The 19,579-nt window shown below is 41.6% G+C and overlaps 1 protein-coding gene across 1 annotated transcript in view; it reads left to right on the forward strand.

Moving 5' to 3' along the window:
* Positions 1-19,579, forward strand: part of LOC106579138 (zinc finger protein 385C) — a 149,295-nt gene that overhangs the window by 56,172 nt on the left and 73,544 nt on the right. The window contains exons 2-3 of the mRNA XM_045702571.1: positions 13,833-13,981; positions 18,721-18,844. Coding sequence (XP_045558527.1) covers positions 13,833-13,981; positions 18,721-18,844 — 273 coding nt within the window. The remainder of the gene's footprint in view (positions 1-13,832; positions 13,982-18,720; positions 18,845-19,579) is intronic.

Consider the following 19,579-nt stretch of genomic DNA (forward strand, 5'->3'; position numbering starts at 1 on the left):
AATCTGGTTACTACTCCTGCCCAGTAACTAGAATATGCATATAAGTATTGGCTTTGGATAGAAAACACCCTAAAGTTTCTAAAACTGTTTGAATGGTGTCTGTGAGTATAACAGAACTCATATGGCAGGCAAAAACCTGAGAGGATTCTATATGGGAAGAGGCCTGTCTGACAAGTTGTTGTTCATCTTGGCACTTTTTATTGAAGACTGAGGATCTTTGCTCTAACGTGACACTTCCTACGGCTCCCATAGGCTCTCAGAGCCCGGGAAAAAGCTGAACGATATCGAGGCAGCCTCTGGCTGAAACACATTATCGCTTTTGGCAAGTGGCCGATCAGAGTACTATGGGCTTAGGCGCGTGCCCGAGTCGACCCCATGCTTTATTTTCTTTCGTCTGTTTACCTAAACGCAGATTCCCGGTCGGAATATTATCGCTTTTTTATGAGAAAAATGGCATAAAAATTGATTTTAAACAGCGGTTGACATGCTTCGAAGTACGGTAATGGAATATTTAGAATTTTTTTGTCACGAATTGCGCCATGCTCGTCACCCTTATTTATCATTTCGGATAGTGTCTTGAACGCACGAACAAAACGCCACTATTTGGATATAACAATGGATTATTTGGGACCAAACCAACATTTGTTATTGAAGTAGAAGTCCTGGGAGTGCATTCTGACAAAGACAGCAAAGGTAATAACATTTTTCTTATAGTAAATCTGACTTTGGTGAGTGCTAAACTTGCTGGGTGTCTAAATAGCTAGCCCTGTGATGCCGGGCTATCTACTGAGAATATTGCAAAATGTGCTTTCACCGAAAAGCTATTTTAAAATCGGACATATCGAGTGCATAGAGGAGTTCTGTATCTATAATTCTTAAAATTCTGTACACCATTCTGTACACTTCTGGCCCTTCTTTGGACACTGTGTTAACAACCCTCCAGACGAGCTTCAATGCCATTCAACTCTCCAACTGCTCCTAAACACAAGTAAAACTAAATGCATGCTCTTCAACCGATCGCTGCCTGCACCTGCCCGCCTGTCCAGCATCACTTCTCTGGACGGTTCTAACTTAGAATTTGTGGACAACTACAAATACCTAGGTGTCTGGTTAGACTGTAAACTCTCCTTCCAGACTCACATCAATCATCTCCAATCCAAAGTGAAATCTCGAATTGGCTTCCTATTTCGCAACAAAGCATCCTTCACTCATGCTGCCAAACATACCCTCGTAAAACTGACTATCCTACCAATCCTCGACTTCGGCGATGTCATTTACAAAATAGCTTCCAATACCCTACTCAACAAGCTGGATGCAGTCTATCACAGTGCCATCCGTTTTGTCACCAAAGCCCCATATACTACCCACCACTGCGACCTGTACGCTCTCGTTGGCTGGCCTTCGCTTCATAATCGTCGCCAAACACATTGGCTCCAGGTCATCTACAAGACCCTGCTAGGTAAAGTCCCCCCTTATCTCCGCTCACTGGTCACCATAGCAGCACCCACCTGTAGCACGCGCTCCAGCAGGTATATCTCTCTGGTCACCCCTAAAGCCAACTCCTCCTTTGGTCGTCTCTCCTTCCAGTTCTCTGCTGCCAATGACTGGAACGAACTACAAAAATCTCTGAAACTTGAAACACTTATCTCCCTCACTAGCTTTAAGCACCAGCTGTCAGAGCAGCTCACAGATCACTGCACCTGTACATAGCCCATCTATAATTTAGCCCAAACTACTACCTCTTCCCCTACTGTATTTATTTATTTTATTTATTTTGCTCCTTTGCACCATATTATTTATATTTTATCTCTGAACTTTCTTCAAACTACAAATCTACCATTCCAGTGTTTTTCTTGCTATACTTTATTTACTTTGCCACCATGGCATTTTTTTTGCCTTTACCTCCCTTATCTCACATCATTTGCTCACATTGTATATAATCTTATTTTTTTTTCTTATTTTTTTTCTACTGCATCATTGATTGTATGTTGTTTTACTCCATGTGTAACTCTGTGTTTTTGTATGTTGTCGAACTGCTTTGCTTTATCTTGGCCAGGTCGCAATTGTAAATGAGAACTTGTTCTCAACTTGCCTACCTGGTTAAATAAAGGTGAAATAAAATAAAATAAAATAAAATAAAAAAATAAGTGTTATGCTTTTTGTGAACGTTTATCGTGAGTAATTTAGTAAATTCACCGGCAGTGTTCGGTGGGAATGCTAGTCACATGCTAGTCACATGCTAATGTAAAAAAAGCTGGTTTTTGATATAAATATGAACTTGATTGAACAAAACATGCATGTATTGTATAACATAATGTCCTAGGGTTGTCATCTGATGAAGATCATCAAAGGTTAGTGCTGCATTTAGCTGTGGTTTGGGTTTATGTGACATTATATGCTAGCTTGAAAAATGGGTGTCTGATTATTTCTGGCTGGGTACTCTGCTGACATAATCTAATGTTTTGCTTTCGTTGTAAAGCCTTTTTGAAATCGGACAGTGTGGTTAGATTAACGAGAGTCTTGTCTTTAAAATGGTGTAAAATAGTCATATGTTTGAAAAATTTACGTTTTTGCATTTTTGAGGTATTTGAATAACGCGCCACGGGATTACACTGGCTGTTGAGTAGGTGGGACGCAAGCGTCCCACCTAGCCCATAGAGGTTAAAGTAGTCAACAGTTTAGTATATTGTCCCATATTCCTAGCAAGCAATGATTACATTAAGCTTGTGACTCTACACACTTGTTGGATACATTTGCAGTTTGTTTTGGTTGTGTTTCTGATTATTTTGTGCCCAATTGAAATGAATAGTAAATAATGTATTGTGTAATTTTGAAGTCACTTTTATTGTAAGTAAGAAAATTATATTTTCCTAAACACTTCTACATTAATGTGGATGCTACCATGATTACTGAATGAATCGTGAATAATGATGAGTAAGTTATAGACGCACAAATACTGTATCATACCTAAGACTTACTAACCTCCCACCATTACAATAACAGGGGAGGATAGCATTTTTGCAGGGGGGTATGATATTTGTGCATCTGTAACTTTCTAAACTATCGATGCCAGCTACCCAGCAAAGGGCTACCTGTCATCAGCATCTGGCTCCTCAGAGAAGAGGCCATACCCCAAACTATATAATAAAATACTATATTGCATTCCGTCTCAGTTGTTCATTCAGTTAAGCCTGTACTCGATTGAAATTACAGTACAACAGAACAGATGAACAGGGATTACATTTACTCGCAAGGGTGGCCTAAAAAGAGCCTCATGTATGTGCGTGAGGCTCTCAGGTGTTCTGGCTGCTCTATTCATAGAATGTTCCCCTGGACTGTACGAGTCCCTTGAGAGTAATAAATAATAACAATGCCTTTGTAGGGCCTTCGAGACCCTCAAGGGGCGGTGCTGTCGTTTTAAGTTATGCTTAAATGACTGGTAGGTTACAAAATACACAAACATGGGAAAAGGGTTACATAGTGCAAGTTTCAACCCTTTATGGAACTGCTGTCAGTCCCTTGTTCTGTCAGTGGGTTGTTCCAATTACCAATTATATGATGCACAGCCCTCATTTATCAAATCCCATTGATAAACGAGGCACCCTGCCTGATGTGGAAAGGATACAGTCAGCCCATCAAACAGATGGAGATAGCAGGTGGAGAGAGAAAGAGAAGGGGAGAGAGAGAGAAGGAGAGGGAGGGAGGCAGGGAGAGAACGAGAGGGAGGGAGTAAGAGAGAGAGAGACAGACAGAGAGAGACACTGCAAGAGAGAGAAAGAGCAAATAGGGAGAGAGAAAGAAAGAGTGAGGGTCTGTAAATTTCCCCTGGCACTCTGTAGAACAAGGAGACAGTTTAAAACCTTCCCATCAGCTCTCTCTTGCTCTCCTGTAATTTGGCCCTGCCGGCGTCGCTCATTCACGGGTCACCACCGCACGGTGCTAATCGCTTTCCCAGAAGGCCTGTGTGAACGGCTGAGGGGCTGCACGAGGTGCTGACTGTTCCATTGCATGCAGCTGTTGTGGACTGTAAAAGATTACTGTATTCTGATATAGTCGTCAGGGCAGAGGAAATGGGTAGTGTGTGTGTGTGTATGTGTGTGTCTCATCATGGATTATACTAGCAGTTGACAGACAGGCCCTTTAAATGTTTTGGTACATTGTTCCCTCAACAACTGGTGGAGGGTCAGTTGTGTTGATCGTAATCCTAGATCATTTATTAAGGCCCTCAGTTGTCTACATGTATGTGCTCATGTATTGCAAAGCCTACTAACTAGCCAATGCGACTTGTGAATCAGCCCCTGACAGACAGGCCCTTATAGACCCAGTGTAGTAAAAAAAAATGTATGGTGACATCACCATGCTCTAAATTAGATACTAGACCAAAAAGAAATAGAGTTCCAAACCTCTGCCAATAACAGCTAATTTTCAGTTTTCCCCTTCCCAGACAGTCCTAGCAAAATTCTTGCTTAAGAAAATTATTTGATATTGAGATAAAAACAGCTGCATTGGACCGTTAACAGCTGATCTAGGGACAGATATTGTTTGGCTCATACTGGTACGAATATGGGCTAGGTTAGGGAAATAACATTATTCCGTTGACCAATGTGTGGTCTATGCACATGGGATATGCAAAAAACACATTTCCTATTTACACATGCACCAAAAAACACATTTCCTATTCACACATGCACATGTGTGAAATAGGACAAATGTAAGCACCAACCTAATTATCTTATTTTATATTATAGCTACTGTAGGGTTGCACATTTTGGGGAATATTCAGAGGTGGAAACTTTACGTGGGAATTAGCGGGAATATATGGGAATTAATGGGAATATATGGGAATTAATATTAATACAATTTAAATGTGAATGTTTTTTTGCATTGGATATACAGTTGGTCGGAAGTTTACATACACTGAGGTTGGAGTCATTAAAACTAGTTTTTCAACCACTCCACAAATTTCTTGTTAACAAACTATAGTTTATTTCAAACTCGTTTTTCAAACTTGTTTTTCAACCACTCCACAAATTTCTTGTTAACAAACTATAGATTATTTCACTTATAATTCACTGTATCACAATTCCAGTGGGTCAGAAGTTTACATACACTAAGTTCACTGTGCCTTTAAACAGCTTGGAAAGTTCCAGAAAATGATGTCATGGCTTTAGAAGCTTCTGATAGGCTTATTGACATAATTTGAGTCAATTGGAGGTGTACCTGTGGATGTATTTCAAGGCCGACCTTCAAACTCAGGTCCTCTTTGGGAAAATCAAAAGAATCAGCCAAGACCTCAGAAACAAAATGGTAGACCTCCACAAGTCTGGTTCATCCTTGGGAGCAATTTCCAAATGCCTGAAGGTACCACGTTCATCTGTACAAACAATAGGACGCAAGTATAAACACCATGGTAACACGCTGCCGTTACACCGCTCAGGAAGGAGACGCGTTCTGTCTCCTAGAGATGAACGTACTTTGGTGCGAAAAGTGCAAATCAATCCCAGAACAACCGCAAAGGACCTTGTGAAGATGCTGGAGGAAACGGGTACAAAATCATCTATATCCACAGTTAAACAAGTCCTATATCGACATAACCTGAAAGGCCGCTCAGCAAGGAAGAAGCCACTACTCCAAAACCACCATGAAAAAGCCAGACTACGGTTTGCAACTGCACATGGGGACAAAGATCGTACTTTTTGGAGAAATGTCCTCTGGTCTGATGAAACAAAACCAGCTCTGTCAGGAGGAATTGGCCAAAATTCACCCAACTTATTGTGGGAAGCTTGTGGAAGGCTACCTGAAACGTTTGACCCAAGTTAAACAATTTAAAGGTAATGCTACCAAATACTAATTGAGTGTATGTAAACTTCTGACCCACTGGGAAAGTGATGAAAGAAATAAAAACTGAAATAAGTCATTCTCTCTCTATTATTCTGACATTTTACATTCTTTAAACAAAGTGGTGATCCTAACTGACCTAAGACAGAGACGTTTTACTAGGACTAAATGTCAAGAATTGTGAAACTGAGTTTAAATGTATTTGGCTAAGGTGTATGTAAACTTCCGACTTCAACTGTACACACACAGAAGACGCGCTCAGAGTAGACTAGACACACACAATACGCACACACACACTCAACCCTGCTCCTTCTCTAGTTTCCCAGCTGCCAGCTGATCTGGGAACAGCATTCTGTCACCATCTTTATGAGGTGCAGAGAGAGGGAGGGAGGGAGGGAGAGGGGGAGGAAGGGAGAGGGAAAGAGAGAGAAAGAACATGTGGGGCATAAACCATCCTTTACAGCCTGCTTTTATGTGCCTGTCTGAGACACATCATGGTTTTATTATCTTTCCCCACTCGGGACAGGCTGATGAGTGCTAGTATTTACAGGGGTAGAGATTTGCTGGGCCATCATCTATGGGGGTCGTCTACTGTATATGGTGGTGGGCACATAGCCTCATACAGTATGTGTGGTGCTGGGTACATAGCCTGTTTTAAAGCTAATTTCCCATTTTAACATGTGGCAGAGAAAAATGTGTATATTTTGTTTGTCTAATTGCAGGAAATTAGGTTTTCAACATTTTCTCTCAGCCCCAGGGCAAAATGTGTAGAATTACCCGAAATAGCTTTGAAACAGACATTTTACACTTTTTGTAATGGGGTTGAAAGAAAATTTGAAGTTTTAAAACTAATTTCCTGCAATTAAACACATTTTGCCAAGGCTTGGGCCTTGTTCTTATGCGATCTGACATGCCAGCGGTGGTGCGCCGCTGCTAAATGCATATATGGGGAAACACTGCATGTGTGTGGTGCTGGATACCTAGCCTCATGTGTATGGTGCTGGGTACATAGCCTTGTGTGTGTGTGTCATACTGGCTGTACAAGACATTAAACTGTTAGTTTGTTTCTACTCAGCCACTGTTGGCAGGTGAGTCACACTCTGTCACCAGGAGATCAGCCAATGATTGGCGACCTCTAATGGGCTGCCTCAAGGGAAATCCAAAAATGTTACCGGTAACTTTCAAAATCATCAAACTTTCAAGGACTTTAGGTCATTTTCATAACATGTAAAATATTAAATAATATAAAAATAAAAAAATATTATGAAAAATAGAATGAGAAAGCAGCCAAACATTATTCTAAATATTGCCTAACCCATCAACTTAGTGAATACCGTTGGTGTTTCATTTGAGGGTTTCAGCATGGAATATCCTTCATATTTTTACACGCTTTTATTTATTTTACTATGTCTTTGTAAGTTTTTTGATGCCGAATTGGTGGCAGTTGTGAAAAAAGGAAATCGTTGGAGTTAATTGCAAATTCTGTCATTGTTGATAAAAAAAATGTTTTTCTTAATTACCCTTACAAAATATCACACGAAAAAAATCACATTCCAGCAACATAGCACCCTGCATCCAACTGCTGATTTGCATCTGAAGCTAAGTGGGGTCGGTCCTGGTTGGTCCCTGGATGGGAGCCCAGATGTAGCTGTAAGTGGTAAGAAATAAACATGTGAGAAAAAAAAGTAATGTATGGGAACGGGAAAAATTAACGTCTAATCAAATAAATAATAAGCTTCATGTGAAATTTTTCACTCGTGTCCAAAAACAAATGACATAAATTTTTCCCTTGTCAATTATTATACATTTTTTCTCACATGTTTATTTTCCACCACTTCCAGCTACATCTGGAAATCCAGGGTCCTATCCTGCTTAGCTTCAGAGGCAAACCAGCAGTGGGATGCGGAGTGCTATTTTGCTGGATTGAATGTGCCGGCAGGAAAGAGGGAAGAATTTTGTTTAATAAAGTATCATCCAAAAGAAATCACAGAACTATTTTTTGCATCCATTTAAAATGTATTTGTTCTCGCATTTAAAAATGATTTCCTTGCAATATTTCGTTTTGCTATCAATACTGTTGGGTTAATGTTTTGCTTTCAATATCATTATTTTGTTCTCGACTTCAGAAGTTTTGCTTGATAAATGGCACAAAAGTAACTCACTCACTAGAGGATTGCACCATATAATAACACTATTACTCCATTAAAGGTGTTTAAAGCGGCAATTTTTTATTGAAACGTTAATAAAGAGGACTCCCCGCCACAGTTTCAGTAAAAACCTGATGAATGGGCTGGAGAAATATAACCACACTCAAATCCATAGACTATGCAATGGATGCAAAGACTGACCATCCATGATATAACAAATATAGTTTTAACCATATTTTAACAGTGGTTATTTACTTTGTTTACAAACATTGGAGTTAAAAAAGCTTATATTATGAGTTCTGACGGGGTACAACAGTTGAACTAAGCTCGAGGCATTTATACATTATGTTCTTCAAGAATCAATGGGCACATGTGTAACGGCCGTCTGAAGGAGTAGACCAAGGCGCAGCGTGGTTAGTGCTCATCATGGATTTATTTTGATCTGAACACTGAAACAAAGAAACCAATAACGACAGCCAAACAGTTCTGTAAGTAATACAAAACAGAAATTAAACCACCCACAAAACCCAAAGGAAAACAGGCTACCTAAGTATGGCTCCCAATCAGCGACAACGATGTACAGCTGTCCCTGATTGAGAGCCATACCAGGCCAAAACAAAGAAAAACAAAACATAGAAAAAGGACATAGAATGCCCACCCTAGTCACACCCTGGCCTAACCAAAATAGAGAATAAAACCCTCTCTATGGCCAGGGCGTGACAACATGTCATGAATTTCAAAAGGATGTAGCAACTAAGGATAGCCCCTTTAACAGGCAGTGACTATCAAACAGCAAAACGATGTCGCTATTTGAACGTGATCCATTATCGTGCTCCAGAAAATGTATTCTGTCTGTCACGTCCTGACCAGTTTAGGGATTATTTGCTATTGTAGTTTGGTCAGGACGTGGCAGAGGGTATTTTGTGTTTCGGGGTGGTGGTGTATGTAGTAGGGTGTTTGATTTATTAGTTCCGGGTTTTGGTCTATGTTTTGTATTTCTATGTTCTTTCTGGTTTGCTGTATTTCTATGTTTAGGTTGATGGGGGGGTTGGACTCTCAATTGGAGGCAGGTGCTTTCTCGTTGCCTCTGAATGAGAATCTTGTATATGGGTAATTGTTTGGTTTGGTGTTGTGGGAGATTGTTTCTTGTTTTGCCTGTGTGAGCCTGACAAGACTGTTTTGTTGTTCGTGCGTTCTTCATTTTGTTATTCTCTTTTTATTTTAAAAATAAATAACAAGATGAGCATCCACATTCCTGCTGCGTTTTGGTCCTCTATTCCCGACGACAGCCGTTACACTGTCCACTGTTCCGCAAATGTCCCGCAAAATGTTTTCCTTGTCCCGCATTTTGGCTTTTTGGATGTGGTCACCTTAATTCCACCGGTGGAAACATTGCTACTGCAACATGTTAACACCATCTTTTCACATGTGAGGAAAATAGTATTATCTCATAAATCTCAGGATCAATGCACAATTCAATTTATTTAGGCTGAGCTTTTGGTCGTCAGACCTCAAGTGAAACTGCAAACTTGACATGTGTTTTTTTTTGTAAGGTAGGCTATTTTCTCTTGAACCCTACAGTAAGTACAATAGGTCTGTCTATATACTAGACTCATCTTCTTCCCCTACTGTATTTATTTATTTTGCTCCTTTGCACCATATTATTTATATTTTATCTCTGAACTTTCTTCAAACTACAAATCTACCATTCCAGTGTTTTTCTTGCTATACTTTATTTACTTTGCCACCATGGCATTTTTTTGCCTTTACCTCCCTTATCTCACATCATTTGCTCACATTGTATATAGTCTTATTTTTTTTCTTCTACTGCATCATTGATTGTATGTTGTTTTACTCCATGTGTAACTCTGTGTTTTTGTATGTTGTCGAACTGCTTTGCTTTATCTTGGCCAGGTCGCAATTGTAAATGAGAACTTGTTCTCAACTTGCCTACCTGGTTAAATAAAGGTAAAATAAAAAAATATATACTAGACATATATATATATATATATATATTAGTTAAGAATAAATTACCAAGATTTACATAGATTTACAAAAATCTGTTAATTACCAAAATAACAGAAACTTATGGTAACTTTGCGGTAGTTTTGCAACCCTAATTGTGCTGGAGAAACAGGCGGTAGCTGGCTCTTATGTACGCTTCTGTGAGTGCATGTACTTGCTTGTGAATGAGTGTGTGTGATTGTATGAGTACACTTGCTTGCATGTGTGTTTTTGGTAGACACCGCAGTCAATAGAACATGCTCTGGGTGGCACAGCTGGCCCTCTCCTGTGCCAATCACTGATCCCACTTTAGAGCCACCCATTGCTCAACGTTCGCTCACTACAGGGCAGGCACTAGCCAACTACCCACACAGGTGCCAGGCAAAGAGAGTGGACAACCATTGCCAGGGGCAACTCTGCCAAACCTTAACCGAACTGGCCGAAAATCACTTTGTTAAGCGGTTAGTGGTGTCCAGATGCGTTGGTCCTCATTCTAAAAGCCTCCTGTGTATTATTATATGCAGGTTTTCATTCGAACTGATTCCATAATGATAACTTACTATCTGAGCTGCTGAGTTAATGGTTATGTGGATGGGACTGCCATATTTGTTTCCACATATTCAAGGCTATGTAACGGCCCAGTTATTTCCCCGAAAGCTACAAAGTAGTAAGGAATCGTCGAGCTCTCTCTTTTTGGGTGTTCTCATGTTGCCTTTTATTAAGCATGTTGTCAAAGCTAGCTAGCAAAACCCTCCCTCCGCCGATTTGCGTAAACGTGGGATTTTCTGATCTCTGGTCGCCGAGCTCATACTCTCCAACTGTTACGTCGCTTAATGTATCCTTGTGTCTCCTCCCCCCATTGAAAATGAATGGTTTCCAGTTGTGAGTTCGCTAGAGGTAATGCCTTCTGGTTTTAAATGGGACACTTTTTAATACAATATAATATATGGTATTTAGCAGACGCTTCTATCCAAAGCGACTTAGAGTCATGCGTGCATACATGATTATGTATGGGTGGCCGAGTGGGAATTGAACCCACATCCCTTGCAAGCGCCATCGCAGTGTTTACCCTGCCGTTGTATAGGGCTCTGTTCCCTCTGCTTCAATTGGTTTCAATTGAACATTTTGGTTAAGGTCCTAGATGCTAATTTGGGGGTCTTTGTGCCCCGTCCTGGAAAATGATCTAACACTTACATAAGGCTATTCAGCTTACTCATACAGTAAGTGTTCATTCAGTGCCAGCACGGCAACCTTATAAAAACATCCAGGCTACCCTAATTATCACACAACCTTGAAAAGCCTCTCTCTTTATCATTCATTTTCATTCCATGACTTAGCTTCTTTCATAATATTCCTTCACTCATTTCATGTGTACAGTGAATTTCAACTGAGCTTCAAGTATAACCTCCACCACTGTAACGATTGCGCTGAGAGTCGGGAAGCAAGTTCAGGGAGTGAGTGTTTTAATAAATAAAATAAACAATGAACACGATAGACAAACAACGCACCGACATGAAACAGAGTCAATAACACCTGAGGAAAGAGCCAAGGGGAGAGACAGATATAGGGAAGATAATCAAGGAGGTGATGGAGTCCAGGTGAGCGTCATGAGGCGCAGGTGCGCGAGACGATGGTGACAGGTGTGCGGGATAATCAACAGCCTGATGACCTAGAGGCCGGAGAGGGAGTATACGTGACAACAACTAAATCATTATCATGTTAATTATAACGCTATTATCGTTTGAAAGCACAAAGCAAAATATTAGTATTTGTGTTTATTATGGATCCCCATTAGTTCCTGCCAAGGCATCAGCTACTCTTCCTGGGATTTTTAAAACAAAAGTTGGATATCATCCATCCCACCTCTTTTTAGTTCCACAATAATTAGTGCTGTAGTACATTAATTAAGGCCATGTGAATTAACGGAGTTCTATTTGACCAAATGAAATGTTCAAACTAGTTTGCAAGCCCCTTCAAATTCTTTAATCGCACATGTATTAACTCTGATCAATTTATCTTACACCAACATTGCAGCATTACAGTACCAACTACCGAGTCTTGACACTGCAAGATAAGAATCATCTTTCGGCTTATTTCTAATAGATCGCATACTAAAGTTTATTCCTCAGACGAACAAACCAGGAATAGCTTTCCTTTGAAAGCGCGTAAGTAACATTGATTCCCTGATTACACAAGATTGACAGACAGCAAAGATGTGGAGTTTATGTTATGAAATTAAATCAAGGTTGGTACAAATGTCGCCGAGTCATCTGCGTGTACGCTGATCAACATATCTCAAACCAACATCGCACCATGGATTGTAAACTGTCATGGTCAAAACATATTGATGCAACAGTAGCTAAAATGGGGAGTCTGTCCATAATAAAGCGCTGCTCTGCCTTAACAACGCTATCATCAAGGCAGGTCCTACAGGCTCTAGATTTGTCGCACCAGGACTACTGTCCAGTCGTGTGGTCAGGTGCCACAAAAAGGGATTACAGTTGGATAGCTACAGGATAGCTAATATTCATAATATGCATGTCAATTTCTCCTGGCTCAATGTAGAGGAGAGATTGACTTCATCACTACTTGTATTTGTGAGAGGTATTGACAGGTTGAATGCACCGAGCTGTCTGTTTAAACTACTAGCACACAGGTCAGACATCCATGCATACCCCACAAGACATGCCACCAGAGGTCTCTTCACAGTCCCCAAATCCAGAACAGATTATGAGAGGCGCACAGTACTACATAGAGCCATGACTACAAGAAACTCTATTCCACATCAAGTAACTCACGCAAGCAGTAAAATCTGATTTAAAAAAACAGATAAAAATACACCTTATGGACAGCGGGGACTTTGAAGAGACACACACACGTGGACAGACACATGCATGCACACACACACGATAACATACGCACTATACACACGTACACATTAATTTTGTGTTGTAGATATGTGGTAGGATAGTAGTGGCCTGAGGGCACACACTTAATGTGTTATGAAATCTGTTGTGAAATGAATTGTAATGTTTTTAAAATTGTGCTGGGATGGAACAAAAGACTGCACATCCAGATGCTCTCCAGGGCTGGAGATGGATATCGAAATAATGGAGAGGTTGTGAGATTTCCTCTTGAACTTCCCGCCATAAAGATGAACTGTGCACCTCTGCCCCCTTGTGGTTGTTCTGGAAATATTCACACTAAGGCTCCATAAGCATTATGTGGCCCATGTTTGAGGTCTATTACCATCGTGCACCCTACTCTCCCCCACCACTTCAATCTATATAAAACTCCATCGAATGTAAACACATTTTAAGAGCCATTTAGTTGTTGCACATATGCGTTATCAAGACTGCTCCTTTTAGAAATGATTCATTGCATGGGGCAGTATAGCATTTTGTAAGAACATGTGAAGAATTTGTGTATATGCAAATAAGGCACATATACTTTTCTTTATTTTATCAACAAAATATTAAACAAGTACCTGATATAGTAAGAAAATGTATACATTTGTGCATTATTAAAGTGAGATTTGAAAATAAATATCATCCCTGAATCCTCTCCAAAATGCCTGAACTCCATTATGTTGTCCATGCCAGGGCAATGTTTTATGTGCTATAATTCAGTCAATATTTGATGGATTTGAACAAATGTAGAAGTTTGAAGTGTCTTTATCCATTGTCCAACTGTTACACTTATCAGTATTGTATTTGAACCTTTTAACAATTTTGACGACCATTGCTACAATAAAGGAATCTTAATCTGGTTGATGCTAAAATCGATCTTGTGTCTCAGCCTTAACTGATCGTAATTTATTTACCTTTGGTTGAACTCTCCCAGGGATGAAGAGGCCCAGGAGCCCCGCGCTGCTGGAGAATGTCCTCCCGCCGAAGGGCGAGGAAGAGGAGGAGGATGAAGAAGAGGAGCGAGCCGCCCCGGGGCGGAGGCCTAAGCGGGAGAGGAGACAGAGCAGTGTGACTCTGTGTGAGGTGTGTGACATCCATAGGAAAAATAAGGACATGTCTGGCTCTGTGTGTGTGTCTGCGTGCGCACCTTTGTGTGTGTGCGCCTGTGTGTGTCTGTATGTGTTAGGGATACATACGATACAGGAATGATACTTTTAGTTTAAAATGATTCGGTGCGATTTGGTATGATTGGTGGAACGATTCAATACGTTTCGATTTGATTCGATGTGCTAACATTTTTTGCAGGAACATATTCATTTTCCATTCTAAATTAAAATCTGATACTGATTGAGTTCAGGAGCTGGGCCTTCAGAAAGTATTCATACTCCTTGACTTAATCCACATTTTGTTGTGTTACAGCCTGAATTCAAAATGGATTAAATAAATATCAATTCTCACCCATCTACATACAATACAGAGAAAGTGAAAACATATTTTTTGAAATTTGTGCAAATAAAGAAATACCATGAGCACTTACCACGCTGCACCTTGGTCTCCTCCTTACAACGGACGTCACAGAAGATCCCACCACAAAAAGACCAAGCAGCGTGGTCCGGAGCAATGGACCTGGGAAGACATCCTGGACGGAAAGGGATCCTGGACGTGGAAGGAGATCCAGGTTGGATGGCATCGCCTCCCATGGGAACAGGTGGAGGCAGCAAGAGCAGAGCAGCGACGAGACGAGGAACTAGCACGGCAACGACGGAAGCACAAGACGCAGCCCCCAAATGTTTTTTGAGGGGGGGCACACGGGAGATTGGCAGAGTCAGGGTGGAGACCTGAGCCAACTCCCCATGCTTACCGTGGGGAGCAAGTGACTGAGCAAGCATCGTGTTATGCGGTGATGCGCACGGTGTCGCCAGTGCGCATTCACAGCCCGGTGCACTCTGTGTCAGCGCCCCGCATTTGCAGGGCTAGAGTTAGCATTCAGCCAGGAAGGGTGGTGCCAGCTCAGCGCTCCTGGTCTCCAGTTCGCCTCCAGTGAGTCTCTCCAGTCTGGTACGCCCTGTGCCTGCTCCTCGCACTTGCCCTGCGGTGCGTGTCACCAGTCTGACGCCACCTGTGCCAGCCCCACGCATCAGGTCTCTAGTGCGCCTGCCCAGTCCGGTGTGTCCTGTTCCTGCTCCTCGCACTCGCCCTGAGGTGCGTGTTACCAGTCTGGCGCCACCTGTGCCAGCCCCACGCATCAGGCCTCCAGTGCGTCTTCCCAGTCCAGAGCTTCCGGCGACGTTCCCCAGTCCGGTGAGACCTGTTCCGGCTCCACGTAAGAAGCCTCCAGTGATGATCCATGGTCCGAAGCCTCCAGTGATGATCCATGGCACGAAGCCTCCAGTGATGATCCATGGCCCGGAGCCTGTAGTGATGATCCATGGCACGAAGCCTCCAGTGATAATCCATGGCCCGGAGCCTCCAGTGATAATCTATGGCAAGAAGACTGTAGGGATGATCCATGGCCCGGAGCCTGTAGGGATGATCCATGGCATGGAGCCTGCAGCGACGGTCCCCTGTCCGGAACCTCCTGAGACGGCCCACAGTCCGGAACCTCCTGAGACAGTCCACAGTCTGGAACCTCCAACGACGTTCCCCAGTCCGGAACCTTCAGCGATGCGCCCCAGTCCAGAGTCTTCAACGAAGGTCTGCAGTCCAGAGTCTTCCGCGATGGTCTGCAGTCCAGAGTCTCCGGCGGCGGTCTGCAGTCCAGAGTCTCCGGTGATGATCTACGGTCCGGTTCCTCCGACGACGATCCACGGTCCGGTGGCACAAAAGCAGAGAGATCAGTGGGAAGAGCGGGGGCTACGCCCCGAACCGGAGCCGCCACCATGGGTAGATGCCCACACGGACCCTCCCCTATAGGTTCAGGTTTGTGGCCGGGAGTCCGCACCTTTGGGGGGGGGCACTGTCACGCCCTGACCTGAGAGAGACGTTTTATTTCTCTATTTTGTTAGGTCAGGGTGTGGGGTGGGCATTCTATGTGTTGTATTTCTTTGTTTTGGCTGAGTATTGTTTCCAATCAGAGGCAGCTGTCTATCGTTGTCTCTGATTGGGAATCATACTTAGGCAGCCCTTTTTCCCTCCTTCAGTGTGGGATCTTGTTTTTGTACAGCTCTGTGTAAGCCTGCAGAACGTGACGTTCGTTTTCCGTTGTTTATTGTTTTGTTTTAGTGTTCTGAGTTAAATAAAGAAATATCATGAGCACTTACCACGCTGCACCTTGGTCTCCTCCTTACGACGAATGTCACAAGGCTTGTCATAACAAAGGGGTTGAATACTTATTGACTCAAGACATTTGAGCTTTTCATTTTTTATTCATTTGTAAAACTTTCTAAACGCATAATTCCATCTTGACATTATGGGGTATTGTGTGTAGGCCAGTGACACAAAATCTCAATTTTATTTCATTATAAATTGAGGCAGTAACATAACAAATGTGGAAAAGGGGTGTGAATACTTTCTGAAGGCACTGTATACAGGTGGCTACATCCACCTGTATGCTGTGTGTAGCCACCTGTACTAAACCATAGGGCAGACAGCATCTACCACTATCAGATTAGAGGGGGCATTTTGTCCCCCCACTTTTTATCTGAAATTCCAATCACCCACTGATTAACCTGTCATTTTAGCAGATAAAAAGTGTTTTGAGCTAGTAATGTATCAATATATATCTTTAGAAATTAGCAATGACATAACCAATTAATATAACACCGTTTGGGATTTCACCCCCGTCTCAAAAGTAAATGATTTTGACCGTTTGGAGCTGCTCTTCTCCTGCTCCAACCATAGGCCTACAGCGCAGCGTGTAAAAATGATTGCTGTCCTTGTTATGAAATTACAACTTTAACCTGTTCATGTCAAATTTACCAAATGCACTGTTTAAAACTTTTTCATACCCAGGCAATCCCTGGGTGAAAAACTTGAAATTCACTACTTTAATTTATCTACTCGCTCTGCCCTCATATTTAGCCTCACATTGAAGTGTTTTACCATTTTCTTTTCAGGACAACCAGGGCTACATGTAGAACACAAAACTATTTGACATAAACAGTTGCATTCATGAAATGTATTGACAACAAAAATAATAAGGTCTGCCAAGCAAAAACTGGATTAATAAGGGATTCATAAGAATGCTGTATACACAGAAATTGTTTTCTCAGTGGGAAATTAATATTCAACTAGTCAGTTATAATTGTGTGGAGTTTGGTGCTTGTGACAGCAACTATGTGAGCTTATTACAGTGTTATGTGCAATTATTGTTTCTGATATTCTATTTAGAACCCTTACCTTTTAACAACTCTTGTGTGGTCTGTGAGCTTCATAGAGCAAAACAGATTACATGTGCATGTTCATGAGAGTTTCAGCTTTTCATGGTAGGGTCATTATAGTTTGACAAACCTTTCAGACTTAACAGACATTTGTGAGAAGAACCTTTTTCGGGATCCGTCCATGTCTCACAATCACTGCTGTTGTTCAGCCCTCATTAATCGCACAGGCTAATGGTTGGTATTGGCAGATGCAGAATAAATATACAAAATCCAATGCAAAAAAATATGTCTCTAGCTCAAACACACAATGTTAAAGAGGGGTTGGAAGCACTAAATCACGCCGACGTGACCGTGGGATTCAAGGACTTTAAAGCAGAACTACCAAAACAATTTCTTATGCTAAACCTGGCAGTCGAAAAGCCCCAATCAGCAGTTAGATGTGCAATCAGCAAGATGTGAGTTGTGTTCACTTTGGTAGCCTACACAATTCCGCCAGTAAAACACCATTTTCTACAGCGCATTTACTAACAATGACCAAGCAAATTACATTGGTTGTCACCCAACTAATAAAGCCAATAATTTGACATTGTGAAAGTCATTTTACAAGCATTTGAATACTGAAGATGTACGAATATTAGATCAGGGATAGGCTCTTTTTTGCGCGAGCAGCTGCGTTCTGTAAGCACAGTTGTTATCTGACTTGGACATCAATGACTGTCTTACGCATTTGCGTGCTTAGTTCGATAGCTACTGAAGGAGAGGACGCATCAATTCAGTCCCAAAAACATAGAGGTATTTTCAGCAGAGGGAAATAAAATTCTATGAGAAAAAACATTAGTGACCGGCGGTTCGAAACGCTTGAATCAATTTTCTGATCGATTCATGCTACATTTAGTTCGGTTTGGGCTGGGGACATTTTGTTAGTCCCCACAAGGTCAAATGCTATTTCTAGGGGGTTTAGGGTTAAGATTAGAATTTGTGTTAGGGTTAGAATTACGTTCAGGGTTAGGAGCTAGGATTAGTTTTAGTGTTAGGGTTAAGTTTAGGTTTTTGGGTTAAGGTTAGGGTTAGGGTTAAGGTTAGTGTAAGAGTACGGGTTAGGGTTAGGTTTAGGGTTAGGGGTTAGGGAAAATAGGATTTGAATGGGACTGAATTGTGTGTCCCCACATGGTTAGCTGTACAAGACTGTGTGTGCGTGTGTGTGTGTGTGTGTGTGTGTGTGTGTGTGTGTGTGTGTGTGTGTGTGTGTGTGTGTGTGTGTGTGTGTGTGTGTGTGTGTGTGTGTGTGTGACAGCGAGGAGCCATGCAGTAGCCTACCTGCTGGGAGCACCATAGTGAACGGACATGACCTACATTTTTTGTAATGTTGTTTTTTTGTCCAGCCTCTGTGTCAAGGTGGATACAAAACCACAGAATTAAATATCACATATCATTCTAATACTATTAAAAGTACAGTGTGCATAGAATGTATATCTATGTGTAAAACCATCTCTCTTTTCCAAGGTGTGTAACATCCAGCTTAATTCATTGGCCCAGGCCCAGATCCACTACAACGGCAAGACTCACCAAAGAAGGCTTCGCCAGTTCAATCTCGCCAAGGCCTCCAACGCCACGCACACACACACAGGTACTGGACACACACACATTTCAGTGTTGTGTGGCAGTTAGCTCACCTGGCTGCTCCTCTCTCTTTCTCTGCTGGTCTAGCTTGCATCTAGGTTGGTGCTCCCCAAATATGTGTGTGACTGTATATGCATAAGTGTGTGTGTGTGTGTGTGTGTGTGTGTGTGTGTGTGTGTGTGTGTGTGTGTGTGTGTGTGTGTGTGTGTGTGTGTGTGCATGCCATGACCTTGCTTCTTTGGAGAAGAGCACTCGAGTCTCGGTCACTTTGTGTGAAATTAGACCAAAGACAACTGCACCCTAGAAACACTAGGTAAAAAAACAAGGGGTAAACAATATATAACTAATCTCTCAAGAGATAGATAAATATGCAAAATAAATGTGTAGGCTGGCTCACTGCAAGTAAAAATCCTAAAAAGAACAAATATTTGAAGTAAAATAAAAGGCAATTTATTCTTCAAATTGCTGACTCACAGACAGCAAAAAGAGGTGTCTCGTGGTTGCTTATTTCTTATTTCCATCATATCCCAACTTCTGTTTCTGTGACAAGCCATTAATTAACTGGAATCATCTCCCTGTGTCGCTCAGTCAGCCATACTGGGTACGTTCACAAGCACACAATAATGCAATTATTGTGAATATTCAGAATAACATAATATACTGCTAAAAAAATAAAGGGAACACTTAAACAACACATCCTAGATCTGAATGAAAGAAATAATCTTATTAAATACTTTTTTCA

This window comes from Salmo salar, chromosome ssa19 (assembly GCF_905237065.1).
Source record: "Salmo salar chromosome ssa19, Ssal_v3.1, whole genome shotgun sequence".
Taxonomy (NCBI): Eukaryota; Metazoa; Chordata; class Actinopteri; order Salmoniformes; family Salmonidae; genus Salmo; species Salmo salar.